The 22,598-nt window shown below is 34.4% G+C and overlaps 1 protein-coding gene across 1 annotated transcript in view; it reads right to left on the reverse strand.

The window, feature by feature from the left end:
* Positions 1-22,157, reverse strand: part of LOC131149113 (cellulose synthase-like protein B3) — a 44,439-nt gene extending 22,282 nt beyond the window's left edge. Inside the window, exons 1-7 of the mRNA XM_058099228.1 lie at positions 21,743-22,157; positions 21,210-21,549; positions 20,897-21,022; positions 20,690-20,806; positions 17,608-17,820; positions 17,363-17,498; positions 17,014-17,216 (exon numbers count right to left, since the gene is read on the reverse strand). Of these exons, the coding sequence (XP_057955211.1) occupies positions 17,014-17,216; positions 17,363-17,498; positions 17,608-17,820; positions 20,690-20,806; positions 20,897-21,022; positions 21,210-21,549; positions 21,743-21,999 (1,392 nt within the window). The 5' untranslated portion in view covers positions 22,000-22,157. The remainder of the gene's footprint in view (positions 1-17,013; positions 17,217-17,362; positions 17,499-17,607; positions 17,821-20,689; positions 20,807-20,896; positions 21,023-21,209; positions 21,550-21,742) is intronic.
* Between the last annotated feature and the right edge of the window lie 441 nt (positions 22,158-22,598).

Genomic DNA, 22,598 nt, shown 5'->3' on the forward strand with positions numbered 1-22,598 from the left:
AACTTGATTAGCCAACTTGATTAAAAAATTCTCTCTCAAGCTCAAAATTCCTACTACTCATTGTCACACTCCATTCACTCATACTTACCTTCCACTGTTGCCTAAACTCTTCGTAAGTTGCTTTGAGTGATTATTTCGAAAGGTTTGCTCTCCTTGTTTTATTTGGTTGATACGATTTTCTTGAGAGGCAAACCTTAAAGGACTTTGTTAATAAGTCTCTCCTAAGAAGACTTGTATTAAACTTCTGAGTATTGCATATTCATTGCAGTATCTTGAGAAGTTCGTATTTGTTTTTGGATTGTAAAAACTCTTTCAAAACATTTTCAAATATCTTGAGTAATTTATCTTGACATACCTTTAAAAAGATATTTGTTTATGTGATATTGATCTTTGTTGCAATATTCATTGACTTACATATCATTTGCTGAATACAAAGATTAAATATCTTTTGCAAACCAAGCATATACATTATTTGATATTTACACGATTGAGGCATATTGCTGATTGGTATATTTGAGACTTGATTGATATCTTTGTTTGAGCACGTTGATTAAATATCTTGTGATACAAAGAACATACTGGTTTGCACTCTCACGCACTGATTACACTGATAGAAAATATATTTGAGAGTTGATATATTAAACCACACTGAGCTTACATATTAAATCATTTTGTGGTGTATGTGATTGAGCGTATCTGGGTACATATCTGCTTTACACGAAAGCACAATCACTGTATCAATATTCTTTAATTGTAAAAGCTGAGAGTTTCTAGGCATGGCCTGAGGGGGCAGTAATCCAGCCCGGTAAGGATTGGTTGTAAAGGTTGAGGTCAGCCCTGTGATAATTGACCTGGTTTGTTTAGGTGGCGCTCCACCCGTTTAAGTGAGCAATTATAGTGGTAATCCTTGTGCTTGTTAGCCAAGGCATAAACGTAGGCAATTGGTCGAACCTCGATAACATTTCTGCGTGTCACTCTTACTTTAGTGTTTTCCGGTGCATGCGTTGTTAATTAAATTACTGCATTTAATTTTAGGTATATATTTACATTACTTGCACTAAATTGACCATAGGGTTATGAATATACTGGTATTAGGAGATTTACCTAGGGATTAAATTTTAAAAATACCAATTCACCCTCCTCTTGAGATCACGGTAAAGCTAACAATTAGTATCAGAGCCACGTAGCATAGATTAGTTGTTATTTTGCAAAAGATCATATATGGCTCATAACTCCGTGACCCCTTTACCTAAGGGACCATCTTCCACACGACTTCCTATTTTCAGTGGTATTAATTACACCTTCTAGAAACAGAGGATGCACATCTACCTTCAGAATACTAATTGGAAGGTGTGGAGGATTGTCTCTAAGGGAAATTATGTCCCTATGAAAACTGAGGGTGCAGCTACAGTTCCTAAGACTGAGGATGAATATGATGATGATGATATGAAAGCTGTTAGTCTTAATGTCACTGCCATGAATATTTTGTACTGTAGTCTTGATGTAAATGAGTTTAACAAAATTATGGAATGTTCTACTACAAAAGAAATATGGGATAAATTAGAAGTCACATATGAGGGTACTAGAGATGTGAAAGATAGCAGGATAGATATGTTGACTAGTGAGTATGAGGCCTTTAGGATGAATGTAGGTGAGTCCATTCAGAACATGTACACTAGATACACACACATTATTAACTCACTGCATACATTAGGAAAGACCTATCCCACATATGAGATGATTAGGAAGATCCTTAGAGGCTTACCTCCTGTTTGGTAAGCCAAGGCTACGGCCATTGCTGAGGGTAGAGACCTTAAGGTCATGACTCTAGATGAATTGATAGGTTCCGTGATCACTTATAAATTGACCATAAATAAGAGACTTAATAAGCATAATAGGGCTAAGAAAGTGACTGCATTGAAAGCTTCCACTAACACATCTAGTGAGTGCAGTGACTAACACTAATGATGAAATGGCCATGCTAACCAGAAAATTTAGCAGATTCTTTAGGAAGAACAGAAAGCTGTATAAAAAATATAGGGAGTCTACTATTGAGAAGGGAGAGTTCAGCAAAAGAAAAGAAAAATCAAATGCTCCTTACGTGTTATAACTGCAATAAGGTCGGGCACATCAAACCAGATTGCCCACTGCTGAAAAAGGAGGCTAAGAAAAAGAAGAAAACCATGAAGGCTGGGACATCATGGGATAAACTTAGTAGCATCGACTCAAAATCAGACCACAACGACTCAGAGGTCGCTAATTTGTGCCTGATGGGACACAATGATGAGGTATCGTCTTCTAGTTCATTATCTTCATATTATTCATTTGATGATTATGATTATGATTCTGATTGCATACCTACATTTAGAGAGTTGCAGTTTGAATATATCTGTGTACCTAAATTGTTAGGTAAAATGACAAAATAAAATAATAATTTGAAAAAGAAATATGAAAATTGGTCAATATTATTTGATATTGCAAAAACCTCTCATGCTTCCATTTTAAAGGAAAAAGATACTACTATTGTTGAGTTTAAGAGGAAATTGGAGGATAGCTCCAAATTTTTTTAAAAAATTTACTAAGAGCAAACGCAATTTTGAAAAATTACTTGGTGCCCAAAGAAACTCCTTAAGTAAAAAAGGTCTTGGTTTTAATGGTATTGAAAATGTCAGACAACTTAATCTTTACTTAAGACATTTTACACGTGAGTCAAAGTCTCATATTCCTCCTAAAGATCCTAAGTGTAGAATAAGATGCTTTAAATGTAAACAAATTGGCCATATTCATTTTGATTGCCCACTTAGGAATAAGTGTGCTAGAATTAGGAAAGTATGTGTAGTTAAAGGCAATCCTGCTACTAACCCCCATGGACCCAACAAAATTTGGGGATCAGCATCAGTTACTTAGCTTATTTTACAGGTAAGCCTAAGATCGTCCTCCTGCAAGGACCAGTGGTACTTTGATAGCAGGTGCTCACGGCAAATGACTGACGAAAAGGGAAAATTCACTTCAATCATTCCCGAGGATGAAGGCTATGTAACATTTGGCGACTATGCAAAAGGACACATCATCGGGGTAGGTAAGGTTGGTAAGGATTCCTCTCTTACCATTGATAATTTTTTATTAGTTGATGGGTTGAAGCATAATCTACTAAGCATAAGTCAGCTATGTAACATAGGATATAAAGTATCTTTTGAGAATGATAATGCATAGCAGAAAACAAATCAGATCACAAAGTGCTTTTTACTGCCGATCGCCATGAAAATGTTTATACTACCTCTCTTGATAATTTAACTTCACAACAAGTAACATGCTTTTCTACTGTAAATGAAGCTAGTTGGTTATGGCATAGGCGCTTAGGACATGCAAGCATGGATTTATTGTCAAAATTTGTTAGAAAAGAATTAGTAAAAAGCTTGCCTAAAATGTCATTTGTAAAAGATAAAATTTGTGATGCATGTCAAATGGGTAAACAAACTAAATCTAATTTTAAGAAAAAGAAATTCATATCTATCACTAGACCACTTGAGATGCTTCATTTAGATTTGTTTGGTCCTAATTTTGTGCAAAGTTTTGGTTGTAAATCATATGCCTTTATTATTGTGGATGACTTTTTTATATTCACATGGGTGTTGTTTCTTGCACATAAAAATGAATCACATGAACAGTTCACCAAACTTTGTACAAGAATTCAGAATGAAAAAGGATATAAGATAACTCATATAAGAAGTGATAGAGGCACGGAATTCAAAAATGGGAGCATAGAAAAATATTGTGACTTAGAGGGCATATCACATAACTTTTCTGCACCTAGGACACCTCAACAAAACGGTGTGGTAAAAAGAAAGAATAGGTCACTACAAGAAATGGGTAGAACTATGCTGAATGAACATAACTTACCTCAATACTTTTGGGCCGAGGCCATAAATACTGCATGCTATGTTATGAATAGGGTGTTGATTAGACTGTTAATAAATAAAATCCCTTATGAACTGTGGAACAACCATAAACCTAATATTTCCTATTTTCATATGTTTGGTTGTAAATGCTTTGTGCTTAGGGATAATGAACACTTAGGAAAATTTGACTCTAAATCTGATGAAGGTATTTTCCTAAGTTATGCACTTAATAGTAAAACTTATAGGGTTTTCAACAAATGAACATTGATTGTTATTGAATCTATTCATGTTGTTTTTTATGAATCTAATCCATTTTCTAAGAAAGATGATGAAAACAATGCAAGTGAAAACCATAAAGTAAATGAAAAATCATCTGAAGACGATGAAAATCAAGAGTTGCCTAGAGATTGGAAATACATTAGAAGTCGTCCTATAGATCAAATCATAGGTGAACCATCCCGTGGGGTAGCCACAAGATCCTCCTTGAAAACTTTAGTGAATCATTCTACTTTCTTATCTCAAGAAGAACCTAAAAATATTAAAGAAGTCATAGAGGAAGAGTCTTGGGTAATGTCCATGCAAGAAAAACTTAATCAATTTGAAAGAAGTAAAGTGTGGACTCTAGTTCCTAGGCCTAGTGATCATACCATCATTGGAACTAAATGGGTCTATAAAAATAAGAAAGATGAGAATGGGGTAGTAATTAGGAATAAAGCTAGACTAGTTGCCCAAGGGTATAATCAAGAGGAGGTAATTGACTTTGATGAAACATATGCTCCTGTTACTAGGTTAGAAGTCATTCGTGTACTACTTTCTTATGTCGCTTTTAAAAATTTTAAATTGTTTCAAATGGATGTTAAAAGCGCTTTTCTAAATGGGCATATTAATGAAGAAGTATGTGTAGAACAACCACCCGGTTTTGAAAATCATAAATATCCAGATCATGTTTACCAGTCATCTAAGGCCTTGTATGGATTGAAACAAACTCCTAGAGCTTGGTATGAGAGGCTTAGTGGTTTTCTATTAAGAAATGGGTTTACCCGTGGCAAAATTGACACTACACTCTTCATCAAATCCAAAAATGATGATATACTACTTGTTCAAATTTATGTGGACGATATCATTTTTGGAGCAACTAATGATGAGTTGTGTAATGAGTTTGCCAAGTGCATGCAAAGTGAATTTGAAATGAGCATGATGGGTCAACTTAGTTTCTTCTTAGGGCTACAAATTAAGCAAGCTAATCATGAAACTTTCATATGTCAATCTAAATATATTAGGAACTTGCTAAAGAAATTTAATATGCAAGATTGTAAAATTCTTGGTACACCTATGAACTCTTCCATTAAGCTTGATAAAGATGAACAAGGAATCCCTGTTGATGTGAAACTGTATCGTGGCATGATTGGAAGTCTCCTATATCTTTCTGCTAGTAGGCCCGATATTATGTTTAGTGTGTGTATGTGTGCTAAGTTTCAGGCTGCCCCTAAGGAATCCCATCTAAAAGCAGTTAAAAGAATCCTTAGGTATCTAGTTGGAACTATAGAGTTAGGCTTATGGTACCCTAAGCATACTACCTTTGAGATTGTAAGTTATACTGCTGACTTTGCCAGTAGTAAGGTTGATAGAAAAAGCACCAGCGGCACTTGTCACTATTTCGGACAATCTCTTGTTTCTTGGTTCTCCAAGAAATAAAACTCAGTTGCCTTATCCACAGCCGAAGCAGAATATATTGCAACTAGAAGTTGTTGTGCTCAAATTCTTTATATGAAAGAACAACTTATGGATTATGGATTGCACTATGATACAGTACCGATTAAATGTGATAAAACTCGTACAATCAATATTTCTAAAAATCATATTTCACATACACACATTCACGAACTAAACACATTGAGATTAGACATCATTTTCTTTGTGATCATGTACAGAAAGGAGATGTTGCACTTGAGTTTGTATGCACCAATGAACAGTGGGCGAACATATTCACTAAACCACTTCCCGATGATAGGTTCATACAAATTAGACATGAGTTAGGTCTAATGCACAGTAGAGAGGCTTCTTAGATGTTTCATAGTTTGCATAAATTTAGGAGGAGCTCTCAAGTAAAATTTACAAGTCTAAGAAACTAATCTTACTGTTGATATGTTTTATTGCCTTAAACTTTGTGAATATTGATTGTTCCTTGTGTGTATAATTATTATATCTACAACATGATGCCATTGGACTTTACGTTTTATTGTATGGATCATACTGGAACTGTTTGAGTAATTGTGGATAAACTGCTAGGAGATATAAACTCAAACAGGACATAATTTATACAGGATATGTTTTGGAAAGTCCAGTTTTCAAACGGCACTTTGCCGAAATTTAACTTATAATGTATAAATATTACACTTACCCATTGCCTAGAGTGATTACCTCTTATAGCCCTTTTTGCTATTGCCAAAAGGGGGAGATCGAGAGGCAAAAATAATTGGGTAAAGTAATTTGATTAAAATAATTAGATGCATATTGATAAGGGGTAATTGAGTAAAGTAATTTGATTAAAATAATTGGATGCATATTGATAGGGGGAGCCTTCTTAGGCTTATACCCCTATTTTTGCTGGCTGTATTTGTCATCATCAAAAAGGGGGAGAATGTTGACCTTATAGGTCATGCTCGCTTTTGATAATGACAAATACTCATTATATCTAACCAGTGTTTGAGGTTATGTACAGGAACTTAAATTGAAAGATCTTAATGCACATGGAAGAAAGTGAAGATTGAAGACCCAATTTTTATATTGTATTGTATTTCATTTTTATGCAAAGGGTCTGTAATAGTAATTAGGAATTTTGGTTTGTAATAATCACACACATCACATGCATGGTCTAATAGGTGAACCCAAACTGAAACATAACTGAAATAGGACCTAGAAATGACCCTAGCACACTCACACACTCACTTGTATGTGTTTGGCATTTAAATAGAGTGATTATTGCATGAAACATGACTGAAATGCACAAAATGTGTACATTCGGTCGACCGATAATTCAAGTTCATTTTGCCCACGGTCGACCGACCCTAAACCAGGTCAACCGATTGACCACGGCCCGATCGACTGAACTGTGTAGTTCATTTGGCCCCAGTCAATCGAGCCTCCTAGGAAGTCAACATTTTGACTTCCTGGTCAACCGAGAGAAAATTGTATACCACCAACCTGGTCGACCGAGTTCCCATGTGTGGGAACCCAATGGTCTAGCTGACCGACCAGTATAGTTCAAAATGACCCTAGTCAACCGTACCTCACAAATTTGGAAAAATCGCCCTTGGACATACATGTCCGATCGACCGAACCGACAGTTCATTTTTGGCCCGATCGACAGAACCCCAAGAACTTGGGTCGAACGAACTTATCCTGGTCGACCGGTGCTCTCGGGTTGGACTTATTTTTTTACCGCAGTTAGCTCGATTAAACAGGTTTAAAATAATTAAATAATATTAAATCTTTTCTAATAATTCTAAACATGTCCTTAACGGTTATAATATAGGGGAAGTCTATATATACCACTTCATTTGGAATGATTAGCAACTTGATTAGCTAACTTGATTAAAAAATTCTCTCTCAAGCTCAAAATTCCTACTACTCATTTTCACACTCCATTCACTCATACTTACCTTCCACTGTTGCCTAAACTCTTCGTAAGTTGCTTTGAGTGATTATTTGAAAAGGTTTGCTCTCCTTGTTTTATTTGGTTGATAGGATTTTCTTGAGAGGCAAATCTAAGTGTTCTTAGGGTACTTTGTTAATAAGTCTCTCCTAAGAAGACTTGTATTAAACTTCTGAGTATTGCATATTCATTGCAGTATCTTGAGAAGTTCGTATTTGTTTTTGGATTGTAAAAACTCTTTCAAAACATTTTCAAATATCTTGAGTAATTTATCTTGACATACCTTTGAAAAGATATTTGTTTATGTGATATTGATCTTTGTTGCAATATTCATTGACTTACATATCATTTGTTGAATACAAAGATTAAATATCTTTTGCAAACCAAGCATATACATTATTTGATATTTACATGATTGAGGCATATTGCTGATTGGTATATTTGAGACTTGATTGATATCTTTGTTTGAGCACGTTGATTAAATATCTTGTGATACAAAAAACATACTGGTTTGCACTCTCACGCACTAATTACACTGATAGCAAATATATTTGAGAGTTGATATATTAAACCACACTGAGCTTACATATTAAATCATTTTGTGGTGTATGTCATTGAGCGTATCTGGGTACATATCTGCTTTACACGAAAGCACAATTACTGTACCAATACTCTTTGGTTTTAAAATCTGAGAGTTTCCAGGCATGACCTGAGGGGGCAGTAATCCAGCCCGGTAAGGATTGGTTGTAAAGGTTGAGATCAGCCCTGTGCTAATTGACCTAATTTGTTTTGGTGTCGCTCCACCCGTTTAAGTGAGCAATTATAGTGATAATCCTTGTGCTTGTTAGCCAAGGCGGGGACGTAGGCAATTGGCCAAACCTCGATAACATTTCTACGTGTCACTCCTATTTTATTGCTTTCTGGTGCATGTGTTATTAATTAAATTATTGCATTTAAGTTTAGATATATATTTACATTACTTGCACTAGATTGACCATAGGGTTGTGAATATACTGGTGTTAGGAGATTTACCTAGGAATTAAATTTTAAAAATACCAATTCACCCCCCCCTCTCTTGGGATCACAGTAAAGCTAACACCTTCCATCTATGTTTGATTACGTGGTGCCTCTAGAATCAAAGATGCAAAGCAAGAATGGAAAGAGTTTCTCAAAGTGCAGATCAAACGTGAAGAAGTGTTCGATACTTGGTTAGTTCTTTAGCTGAGAGCTTTAATTCTTTTCGAAAATTGAATATATCGGATATTACGATTTTAAAAGTGTTTCAAATTCAACAGCAGGGAGTTTGCGTCAGGCCTGAAAAAATTATTTCGTGGGTTAAACCCTCAACAAGGTAGATGAAACTTAATTGTGATGGAAGCTGTAGGGGCAATCGAAGTACTTCAGGAGGTGGAGGAATTATTCGAGACTGTCATGGCATGGTGAAAGCGTATTTTGGCAATGGTACGAACAATAGTGCGAAATTGAAAGCAATTCTGGAAGGAATTCATTTATGCAAACGACTTCATTATTTTAATGTGATTATTAAAAGTAACTTGCGAATTGTTGTTGATTGGCTTCAGAAAGGTAGACGTACCTTGTGATATCTTTGGGATTTTTGGGAGGACATTGTGGCGGAGCTAGAAGGAGTAAATTTCATGGTGATCCATTAATATAGGGAAGGCAATAGTGCGGCTGATTTTCTCGTTAGAGAAGAAGAAATGGGAAACAATGTCATCTACGAAGAACGTCTTTTACCACGTTCTCTGAAAGGTATCCTTCGGATGGATAGGTTGGGTCGCACTTCCTTTTGTCATTAGTTCAACCTCTTGATTTTTGTTTGGTAGGTTTAGATTTTTTAATTTTTTTATTTTATTTTATTTTATTATTTTTGTTTTTGATAGGCCTATTTAGATTTGTTTCTTATTTAGCTTTGTTTGGATTTGTAGTCTTGTTTTGGTTGGTTGTGGTATTGTTTTTGGGAGGACTTTAATTTTTTTATCTGTAATCTCCCAATGCTTGTCTTATAACCACGGTATTCCTCTGCCAAAAGTGAGGGCATATCAATAAAATTTGTGTTTTTTTTAAATTAAAAAAAAAAAAGGATCAATGCCTAACCCTTTTTCTCTTCAATTTGTGTTCATTTCCTTTAATATTTTAAATGCGTAATGCATTTAGGTTATTCCATGCTAATGGTTAGATTTGTCAAATTTTTTATGTCATTATATGTTGTTTATGACATGTTAGTGGTGTTAGGACGTCTTGCTTACAATTTCCTAATTAAAAGCATGCCTAAGTATCAAAAAATTGCATGTATTGGATTTTTTGCATTGCAAACGGTTGACCAATCCTCTTGTTTTTGAAAATTCAACCTCTAGTTACAAGGCGATTGACTGGCCCTGTCGACTGCCAAATTCTGAGTGTATTTGTTGCATTTTTAGGTACTTTGTTCATTTCAGAACTCAAGTGTCCAAATTGGGCATACGAAGTCCAAAATTAGTGGGGTCAATTCCAACATGTCCGTGATATTGAAGTAGACATGTCAAAGCTTATGACATCTAAAACTCCTCTACAGTTGAAAATTAGACACCTAAACTAAGTTTACCCAAAAAGTTAAAATTGCTAAGCTGATTTTGAAACTCAAGTTTCGAAATTGGGCATACGAGGTCCAAACTGAGTGGGGTTAGTTAAACACGTCTATAACAATGACGTGGACGTGCTAGAGATGACAGTACCCAAAAACTCATCCCGAGTTAAAAATTAGACAATTAGAAGCAAAATAAGTTTCATAGTTTAGGTACTTAGTTCATTTCGGAATTCAAGTGTCCAAATCAGGAACAAGAGGTAAAAATTGAGTGAGGACAATTTCAACATGCCTATAACGTTGGAGTAGACATGCTGGAGCTCACAGTCCCCAAAAATTCCTCCTGGATTGAAAATTAAACACGTAGAACAAAATTAACCTTAATAGTTAAATTGCTTAGTCATACAAGGTTCAAATTGAATGGGATCAGTTCCAACACATCTGTGACATTGAAGTGGATGTGCTGGGGCTCATGGTACCCAAAAATTCCTCTCTAGTTAAAAATTAGACACTTAGAAGCAAAATGAGTTACGAAAGTTTAGGTACTTAGTTCATTTCGAAACTCAAGTGTCCAAGTCAGACATATGAGGCCGAAATTGAATCGGGTCAATTCCAACACATTCATGACATTGAAGTGAATATTTTTTGAGCTGACGGTACCCAAAAACTCCTCTCTAGTTGAAAATTAGACACGTAGAATTAAGTTAACCTTAATCGTTAAAATTGCTTGGTTGATTTCGAAATTCAAGTGTCCAAATCTGGCATATGAGGTGCAAATTGAGTGGGATCAATTTCAACATGTTTGTGACATTGAAGTGGCCATGACAGAACTCACAATACCCAAAAACTCCTCTTCAGTTGAAAATTAGACACTTAGAAAGAAAATGAGTTACAAAAGTTTAGGTACTTAGTTCATTTCGAAACTAAAGTGTCCAAATCAAGCAAATGAGGTACAAATTTTGTGGGCTTAGTTTCAACACGTCCATGACATTGAAGTGGACGTGTCGGAGCTGATAGTACCCGAAAGCTTCTCTCCAGTTGAAAATTGGACACGTAGAACTAAGTTAACCTTAATAGTTAACATTGCTTAGTTGATTTCGGGACTTAAGTGTCCAAATTGGGCATACAAGGCCCAAATTTAATGGGTTAGTTCCTACACGTATGTGACATTGAAGTGGACATGCCAGAGCTGACAGTACCCAAAACTTCTCTCCAGTTGAAAATGAGACACACAAAAACAAAATGATTTTCATAGTTTAGGCACTTAGTTCATTTCGGAACTCAAGTATCCAAATTAGACATACGAGGTTAAAACTAAGTAGTGAGGTTGGTTTCAATTCGTCTGTGATGTTGGAGTGGACATATCGGAGCTCATAGTTCCCAAAAATTCCTTCTGATTTGAAAATTAGGCACATAGAACTAAGTTAACCTTAATAGTTTAAATTGCTTAGTTGATTTCAAAATTCAAGTGTCAAAATTGGGCATACAAGGTCCAAATTGAGTCGAATCAGTTCCAACACATCCATGACATTGAAGCGGACATGTCGGAGCTCACATTACATGAAATCTCATCTCCAATTAAAAATTAGACACTTAGAAGTAAAATGACTTTCATAATTTAGGTACTTAGTTCATTTTGGAACTGAAGTGTCCAAATCGGGCATACGAGGCCCAAAAAGAGTAGGGTTAGTTCCAACATGTTTGTGACATTAAAGTGGACATATCCGAGCTGACATACCCAAAAGCTTCTCTCTAGTTTAAAATTAGACATGTAGAACTAAGTTAACCTTAATAATTTAAATTGCTTTGTTGCTTTCGAAACTCTGTTAACTCTATGAGTTAGATCCCATTTTGATAATGACAAATCTCTCTGTATCTTACATGTGCCTTGAGCTTTTGCACAGGATTAACCTTAGCACATAATGGCTGGTAAAGATACAGGTGTTGTCATAAGGAACCAAATGCTCACATCACAAGATGGCAATTGAAGGACAAAAGGGAATGAAGACCATTTTTCTTTATTGTAATCATAATTCAAATTCTTAGGTCTGTAATAATTATGGTCTATAATAATTGCATCTCATGCATGATAGGTATTTATTTTCAAAAGGTCATAGATTGACTTTAAGTCCCTTGTTACTTCATGAAAATTACCCTAAGTTTAAATGATATCTATTTAGGGTCAATTTGAGGGCAATATTGCAAATCCAAATGTCCTCGGTCGACCAACCACCCATGTATTATAATCAAACAATCAACCGAACTACTGTTTGCCCGGGTCAACTTGTTGACCACGGTTCAGTCAACCGACTCAGTGTTGAACTGAGCTCGCACGGTCGACCGAACCTTGTGCTACCTTCCTCATTCGACCGAACATATAGTTCAAAACTACCACGGTCGACCGAACCTAGTTGATGGCAAACCGTCCCCTTATCACGGTCGACCAAACCCACAAAGGGTTCCGATTCGCTAGTCTTTAGGTCAACTAGCCTGTCCTCGGTCAACCAAACCAATTTAAAATTCAAATTGGCTGTGAGAGCTCAGTTAACTGCTGGTTCCCTTCGGTCGACCAACCCGAACTTAGGTCGACCAGACCTCTCGAGTTTGCTATTTTTTACTGCACTAATCAGGGATTAATTTTTATTAATCTTTTTTCAGACCGTCGTATCCCCAACGATAATATTTTTCAGGATATCTATATATACTCATTCATTTGTCCTGATTAGCCACTTTGATTAACAAAATAACTAGCAAATACTCTCTGATATTATTTGTGCTCCTATTGCTTATATTCTTTCAAATCTTTCAAGCATATCACTCATTCTCCTTACACTCTTTGAAAAATCATCTTTGAGGAGAATCACTGTTTATAACTCCTTACTTGCAAACTAATTGCAACTTAAAAAGGAGTTTGATTTCTTATTGTCGTGCATACTTTCATACATCATTCTTAAAGCTTACTACTATCTCATCTTGCATTATCTGAAATTGATATTTTGAGAGTAAGCTAAAGTTATTCCCATAATAGTTTATTGATAAATATCATTTGGGAAGAACTCTTATTTGTTTTTGAGTCTTGACATTCTTATTGCCAGATTCAAAAGTTGGCTAGTGCTATTTGATAAAATACGTTTTTGCAAGTTTAAACCCAATCTTGATTGTGCTTAATATTTGAAAAATATTTGTTGAGATATTTACTTAAAAGTTCAAAGTCCTTCGATTATTCATTTGTTGAATATATTATTTTGAATTAAACGTATCACTCTCACACATATACAAATATATATATTTAAGTACACATTGGTTGAGAGTTGACATCTAGCTTAACCTAATATGTGATGACCCAAAAATATATATATGATTAAAGCATAATAATAATAATAATAAAATAACAAAAATGTTCATTAAGTTAATATCAATACAGAAATGTTCTTCTATAGTTTCTTTGATTCCATGTTTGATGCCTAAGGAAGACCTTGTCTTAGCGAGTGCTCAGAGACCATTACGGCTCAGTCGCTCCCTGGAGATCGCCCTAATCAAAATGGAATTTCATGGGATAAACAGTATAGACACTGTTTGTATACATAAATAAGTACATATACATAAAATAGTGTTTTGAAAGACATAATGTGTAAAAATACATGGTAAAATAATAATAATAATAATATATGTATCCTATGTGGGGCTCACAAGACTGTGTGGGGCCCACATGAGCCCCGAAACTATGTAGGACTCATAAAATTGTGTGAAGACTAATAGAGTTACATAAGACCCACTTGGGTCTCGAAATTGTGTAGGGTTCACAAGACCATGTGCCACATGAATTTTCGAAATTTGAACTTAATTCTTTTTTAAAAAAAAAAATTAAAACATAGCTTAATAATAATAATAATAATAAAATAATTTTTTTAAAAATAAAAAAAAAATTAATTAAATGGAAGTGATGGCAAGCACTCTCACATGACCTTCATCCCCTATCCCATACCTAACTCATGCCTAACTCATCCCATTCTCATTCTTTAATTTTAAAAAAAATTTTAATTTCACCCCTCTCCTCACACTTTTACAAATTCCATTTTCTTCTCCAAAATTTTTCTATAAATAGGAAGCTCTCAACATTCATTTTTCACCAAAAAAAAAAAAATCAAAGGAACAAAAGAATTAGTGAATGAAAGAATTAGTAGTAGAGAGAATTTTTGTTATAATTAAAATTCTCACTCACCCACTCTTTCCGATCTCATTTTTTTGAGATATTCGTTGTGTTCGTAGCACAAGATAAAAGAAGAGGTAAGTAAATTTGATTATGTTAGGTTTTTATTTAAAGTTCATATCCGAGTTTATTTGTAAGTAAATTTCGATTATGTTAGTTAATTTCATAAAATTCTCTTAAATTTACTTTTACGCATATTTAATTATACTAATTTTATCTTTAATATACTTGCATTTATTTTTGAGTTAAGAAATGTTCTAAATCTCTCGGATATTTTACATCATTAACTTCTATTCAAGAAAATATTTTTCACACAAAAATTATGTGACATGAGTTTATTTATACGTTGCATATTTCACAAAAATATGTGTAAAGATTACACAAGTTGATTTTTTTTTTATATTGCGTATTTCACAAAAAATATGAGTAAAAATGAGATTTTCATGATATTATTTTCATTGTACAAATTATATAATCAAAATATTTTTAAAACCCTTTATGACTCAGACAATACAGAAAATTACAAATGCTTGGTACCGCAACTTAAAGTTTAAACGGATCAGAGTATACCTACGCTGTTTGCAGAGTGATTTTATATTGTAATAGATTTCTCCTGAGTGCACACCTGGGTCGGACCAGGGTTTAATAAGAAAAATCCCACCTAATGATGATGTACGTTAATTTAGTTTGACTGGCCAGCCAGCTAAATCCAATTTTCGGACCGCACAACCTAGTCATGGGAATAAACGTGACTTACGATTAACAGGCCTAAGGATGATTTTTATAGTATATATAAATATATATATATATATATATATATATATACCTATTTAATTACGTATACAGGGTTATTGATGATTTGAAGGTAAAATATAAGTTTATATGAACATGGTTATTATTGTGCCTAAATGATGATCTAAAGGAAACGAATAAGTAAAAGTATATATATGTATATAATTAAAAATTATAATTACGGTTTTTAAAGTTAAAAGTTTAATTTAATAGTTATAGTATATGATTATAAAATTTTACTATTATAGTTGATGGCAAAAGTTTTTATACAGAAATTTTTAAATTTAAATCTATTTTAAAAGCATTTTTGAAGTTATAATATTAAATATTATTTTACGAAATTGTGAAAGGTCATTTTGGCCACACACTAATAATAATCTTATTTACTTACTGAGCGTCGTCTCACCCCAATCATTATTTTACATTTCAGATCATTTTGAAGAGAGTACCAGAAATTTGGCGTAGTAAGTGCATGGCGGGAATAGAAAGAGCAGAGTAGAAAAAAAAATTAGCATAATACAATTTAGAATATGTTTGTTTATTTTAGAATTTTATAAATTTGCATTTTAATAGTTGAGACATATATTTGTAATAAAGCTAATTATTGTTCTGTTAATAAAAATTATTTAGATTTATTTGAGTCCGCTGAAAAATTTATATGTAGGAATCCACTCAGGTTCGGGTCCTTACATAATCTCACTTGAGCATAAATCTCTATTATCTGTGAGTGCATTAATTGTATTGGTACATATTTGCTTATTGGAGAAATACTGATATTGAACACATTATTTGATTATCTGTTGTAATTCAATCGTGGCTTGAGGTGAGTATTCTCCGCCCCTTTAAGGAGGTTGTAAAGGTTAGGGTCAGCCTTACAAATTTGACCTGGGGCAATCCTCACCCAGTAAGGGAAGGTTTTGTAATTGATGACGCTTCATCCGCAAGTGAGCAAAGGTTTAGTTAAAATCTTCCTACTTGTTAGCTCGAGGCGAGGATGTAAGCATTGTTGCCAAACCCCGATAACATTTCTGGTGTCATCACGTATTTTGCTTGCTTTATTTTCTGATATTTATTTGTTGAAATATATCTATTTAATTTATCTTAGAATACATATTTGTGATTGATTGAAAATACCTGAAGTAAATATTTGTACACATTAATTACTGATTTATTTATCGAATCTTTTAAATACGAATTTTAGACAGACCCTAGATTGTGGTATATTGATTGCAAAATATTAGACCTATATTTTTTAAATTTCCAATTCACCCCTCTCCATGCCAAAACCCTTGAAGGCCAGATGGAGTCTTGGAACTTCCCACGATCAAAATGCCCTTCAAGCAAACTTAGAGACACTATTCCAATGGCATTTTTTTTTTATATAATATTTGGAGATAAATCCATACGTGCACCACAAGCATCACAGTTTGAACCCCAAATCCACCGTTATAAGCGGCCTTCTAGGAAATCTCCTTATCACCTGAACTTATGTCCGGGACACACTAAAATGTTGTCAATTCAAGAAGAAAATCCAACATAACATATTTCATTGGAGCCAAACCCTTACTCCCTTTCAAACTATGCAATGGGCGAATCTTCACAAAATCCTCTCCCTCCATTAACTAGACGAGAGATAAGTCTTCTTTCCAAGTTTTGATTTATGATCTTGACTTTATATACTGTTTTCATTGCCCAGTCTGTACCTGTTGCTGTTTGTACTGAAAGGGGCTCAAGCCTTCTGCTTGAGTCCTCCCCATTTTTCTAATAAAATATTTACCCTTTATAAAAAAGATTTTTAGGGTGCACTGCCAATGTTGTTAATGAATGTGGGCCATGCTGACTGAGTTAGAACAGGGAAGGAAAACATAAGCCACACCTTTGTACCCCAACTTGTACCATAGTCGTAGTCGCAACCTGCAACTTGGTAAGCTGCCTTCACAGAAGCCGAAAGACTCTGGACACACTCTGTCCTCGTGCCCATCTCTGACAAAGTGTAAGATGCTGATTTGCAGAGTTTACTCGACTTTCCAAATATTTTCTGTAGGCTCAGATCAGCCAATTTTCCTGATGATAACCTCACTGCCACGCCACCCCCACCAGGAAAAAAATAGTGAAAATTTAATTTGGATCTACAGCATAAATGTATTAATTGACAAAAGCACAATAAGAAATACAGCAGCTTGAGTAAATTAATTAACAAAACCAAAGTTGATGCATGGATGTACCGTCTGCTGAGGTAAAATTTGGCCCTTCAAGTTTGGTGTCATCGGGCAGTAAACCATAAATTATTTTTCTTCTATGGAAACATCCAGCTCCTAAATAGGGAGCTCCTTGAATTCCCGCAAACCCTCTTAATAGGCACTGACAATATTAACACATTACACGAAAGCATAAAAGTAGTTAGTAGATATGGAATGATCATTTGTTTCTGTGTTAATTGCAAAAATTACATATTCATGAATCTACGTACTTGCTGCATAACCACAAACATGTCTGCAAATGGTTGAACCTTTGATCCGCCGCTGAATTCTGGTGGAAACTGGACAAATCCGGAATACCTTATGTTGTCGAAACCAAGCAGCAAACACATGGCATGAAGAACAATCTGGGGATCGTTGGCATACATATCACAGTCCACGTTCAGAATGAATGGAGCATTTGTCATCACCCCAGACACTCTGGTCTGTTTTATCATACACCATGTGAGAATAAGAAGAAGCCTCCAATTCATATTTTGATTTGGGAATTAATAGTGTAATAATTGTTACTATATTCAAAATTAGAAAAAGATCACTAATATTATGTTCCAAGAGATATTAGATTTGGATTTATATTGAATTTGAATAAGATGTAAAACAAAATTGTATTCAAATTTGTCTAATTTCACCCTAATCTTATAATATCCTATAATAAAAATAAGTATTCAAATACCACTTTGTTTTAATAACAACCAAACAACATGTTGACCTTATAGGTTATTCCCGGTTTTGATAATGACAAATATTCTTTGTATTTGATGACTTTTAAGTTTGTGTGCAGAATCATACTAACTGGATCACATTAATAGCATGCAATAACTTGAAAAATTATGAGGACCCGGCATATATATATCATTTGTTGTAATACTATTGGATTTGTATTAATTTAACTTCAAATGGATATATAATAATCTCTGCATATCATGCATGTAAGTAATTGTAAGCTCAAATGACCCTAGAATGACCCTTAGGTTCCCACACTTAAATGCACATGAATATAGGACTTTAACCCAAAATCCATTAGGGTTCAGGCGACCAAACTTGGCAAGTATATTTGCCTCGGTCGACCGAACCGTGAAAAAGTCAGCACGTTGACTTGACCTTCCAGTGACCAAACTAAAAAGAACACATCTTAATCGGTCGACCGAAATCCTATTCAAACTTTTCCTAACAGTTCGGGCTACCGAACATTTACGCTCAACATAGCTTCGGGCTACCGAACTCAGGAACAGGCGACCGAACCTCGAGCGATTGGAAAATCGCCTGGTTCAGCCACTCAAATATAAATTCAAGCACCCGAACATGGAAAATTCGCTTTTTCCATTGTGTCTATTCGGGCGACCGAACCTTGGACTCGATAAACCGAAAGTCTCGGGTTGACTTAATTTTACCACGGGTAATTAAAGTTAAATGAGGGATTAATGTTTTAAACATGGTTAAAACAATTTTAAAAATTACCAGCGTGTTCCCAATGGCTAATTTTCAACTCTTGTCTATATATACTCATTCAACTGTCTTGATTAGAGGTTGATTAGCAAGATCATTAGCAAAAAACTCTCTCAAATTTACAAAGCCTATTTTGCTTATACTACTTTCAAATACTCTCATACACTCATTTCTTTGATCATCCAAATATTGTGAGAGTTTCTAATGTGCTGGTACTCCACTTTAGATTGCTTAAAACTCTCATTTGTACATATCTGCTTGATTGAGAAATACAATCACTGTACCCAATTTGTATTTAAATACTGTTGTATTCCAAGTGTGGCCTGAAGGGGTGGTAATCTAGCCTTAAAAGATTGGTTGTAAAGGTTGAAGTTAGTCATGTACTAATTGATCTGATTGTATTTAGGTGTCGCTCCACCCGTTAAGTAAGCCTTTAGTATAATCCTTATGCTAGTAAGCCAAGGCGGGGACGTAGGCAGGATTGGTTGAACCCCGATAACATATCTAGTGTTAGTTTTATTTTCCACAATTTATTTTCTGCACCTATATGTTTTATGTTTATTGGTTGAATATCTGGTTGGGTTCGCAATTACATAAAATGACCCTAGTTTGCGCACTACTGTTGTTAGACTGGTTGACCTAGAAAAGAATTTTTAAATATCCAATTCACCCTTCCTTTTGGGATTGCACCAAAGTTAACACAACACTTATAACTTTCAACATTTTTTCAGTTTAACACTTACTAAATTCAGCACTTTAAAAAAAAAAAAACAAATAGTTATACATAAGTAGTTTCAACTCCCTCAAATAGTATTGGAATGTACTATTTGATTTGTTATGTATATATTATGGGCAAGCTAACAAGCACATAAATGGACATTTTGATATGACATATATCTGATATTGAATTATAAAAATTCAAGATATGACACAGAAAGGATGTAAAGATTTGGTAGGACTAATAATATTACAATGAACCGGTGTGATATATCATATCATTTGATTTTCTCTCTAAGAGAGTTAAGATGAAGAGAGAGTGAAGTGTTTTGTGTTCTTGTTGTTGGTCTTTACACTTGCAAAATACCTTAAACATTGGGGACGCGAGGAGAGATAAATTGTCCAGCTCTAACCCATGGGCTTGGACTATAATGGGTCATTTGGTTGGACAAGAAATTTTTAATTGAAATAAAATGGAATATAGTTTAAATTTTTAGAATTAAGAAAATAATTATTCCTTATATATTTCTAATTATTTCATTTAATGTAACAAGAAAGGAATATGCATCCCCATGATGAAATTTATAATAGTTATCCCTGTTTTACTCCTTATCATGGACTAATAAAATATTTCACATTATTATTTATTTTATAGTAACATAATTTTTTGTATAAAGAATTGTAGTTAATATACTAAAATTAATTTATTTTTAGGAATTGACATTGCACAAATCAAACGTAATCTAGTAATTCATTTGGTTCGACAAAATAACTGTTCATTGAAATAATATGGAATATACTTTAAATTTTAGGAATTAAGAGAATAATTATTCCTTATATATTTCTAATTATTTAATTTGACATTTAATAAGAAAAGAATAGACATCAAATTTGGGAATAAATAATCCTTATTATCTATTTCTTATTATAAACTCAAAAAATGTATCATATTATTTGCTTTATAGTGATTGTATAATTAATATACTAAAATAAACCTATTTTTCATTGTGCTAGTCAAACTAATCTAAGGACATTAATCTTGGTTGCACCAAATATGAACTATATATAATGAGCTAATTCGTCAAGCATACGCATTCCAGACCCGTGCAACTGTAGGAACAAGCTTCGTACCAGAACATTCATGGCCCCTGCTTTGTAGTGATGTTGATGTTTTGGACGCTTCTCTCGGGATATGTAAACGAGATGGGGCGCTCCATCGGGGACATTTTCTTTATTTTCCCATATAACCTACAAACAAAAGGCATGTAGCCCAATTAGGTCAGACATAAAAATTGAAAACAAGCCTGGTCATGATATATATATATATAAGCAAATTACCTTTATTATGGTAGGATGGTTTTTGCGTTCTATATTTGAGAAAACCTCGAATTCGCCGGTGAGATCAAATGGCGTAGGTTTTTGGGATGCTGCTTCTACTTTCTGGCAGAGCTGTTCGTACTCATCCTGTAAAAAAATATCAAAGATATATAAACCCAGATTATGAATTAGACTAACATATCCATACATACATACATGCGTAGGCACATGTATATATATGTGTGTGTGTGTTATTATAAGAAATAAAATTTTAATTTCAGGCCAATCATAGAGGATAAAGGGCGAAAGGCTTATCATATAGTTAATGAATCACCTTCATCATTTTCCAATTTTGTTGGAACTCAAATGATGAATGAACAGCACCGCCACTAGGACACATGGGCTGATCATCAGAGAAATATCTAAAGGGTGCTCTAACTTGGACTCCATACATCTTACAGAATGGAACCCAGAGCCTTGCAAACTTCGACGCCTCGACGAGTGAGAAGAAGGTAAGCGGCGAACAGCCATCATCGGACACATAGCAAGCAAGCTTATGAGCTGGGTAATCAACTGCCAACAACGACAGTACAGTGTCTACTGTCATCATAGGTGGCTCCAACACAGGGTCTGCTGTTGTTACAAAAATGTCCACTGCTGGAAGCTCAGACACCCTTTGGGAGAAAAGAAAAACATAATTTTCAACATATTATCCTTAAAAAGGGTAAATTAATGATTCAAGTGCGAAGAAAACTAATCCAATCTTAGGATGTCTGAAAAGAAAAAAAAAAAAAAAGTTCGTGAAATGAATAACAACACCTTAGATAGCATAGAAATGTAAGGTTAATTTATTAATCTGGTACATACTGTTTGGAGAGGCGGTCTGGAAACGTTTCGTTCTTCACTATCTTCCATTTAGCGTTAACTGCAAGAGCCCATACGAAAGTGAACCACGACTCACAGAGGAAGGCAACGAGCCAAGCGAATCCGTGGCGGTTGATGGAGAGGAGACGATAGGAAACGAGAGAAAGGAGGAGGAACAGGATGGTGAGATCCAGGGCTCTCTGTGCGTTGTTTTTACATGTGATTCTTTCATGGAGAGGGAGGGAGGTTGAGTTGTGCATTTAAAAAATAAATACAGAAATCAAACTTCAGAGGGGCAATCTAGCCTGTGTCTTGATCGTGCTACCCTGCATATAGGCTCCTCTATGACATTGGGATGCGCTGGACCTGCGCACCCAAGGCCACTCGTTATATGTGCGGCAGAGAAACCGCATCAGATGGTCCCTACAGTTTGGGTATTAGTCATTATGAAGCATTAAAATTTTACTAGATGATTTTCTTTTGTAAAATTAGTTTTTTAAGGAATATCAACAGGTATTTTCAAAAGAAATAATCCTAAATAACTATTTCATTTCAAAATCTTCAAGGGCTATTATAAAAAATTATATGATAGTCAAAAAATTAAAAAAATCTGATTATCAAGATAAGCTTGATAACCGGAAAGAATTGGTATCAGAAAGTATTCAAAGGTAAATCAATCAGAAAAAAAAAGTAATTTTGAAGAAGTCAAGAAGATGCTTTCAGACAATTGATCAGAAAATCCACAGACATTATGGCAAAAGGTCATACCAAAAGCGGATATTGTGCTTAAAAACCCTGATACAATTATCAGAGGTAACGGGATTAATTATCTGTAAAGATCAAAAGCAATTTTATTTAT

This window comes from Malania oleifera, chromosome 2 (genome assembly GCF_029873635.1).
Source record: "Malania oleifera isolate guangnan ecotype guangnan chromosome 2, ASM2987363v1, whole genome shotgun sequence".
Lineage (NCBI taxonomy): Eukaryota > Viridiplantae > Streptophyta > Magnoliopsida > Santalales > Ximeniaceae > Malania > Malania oleifera.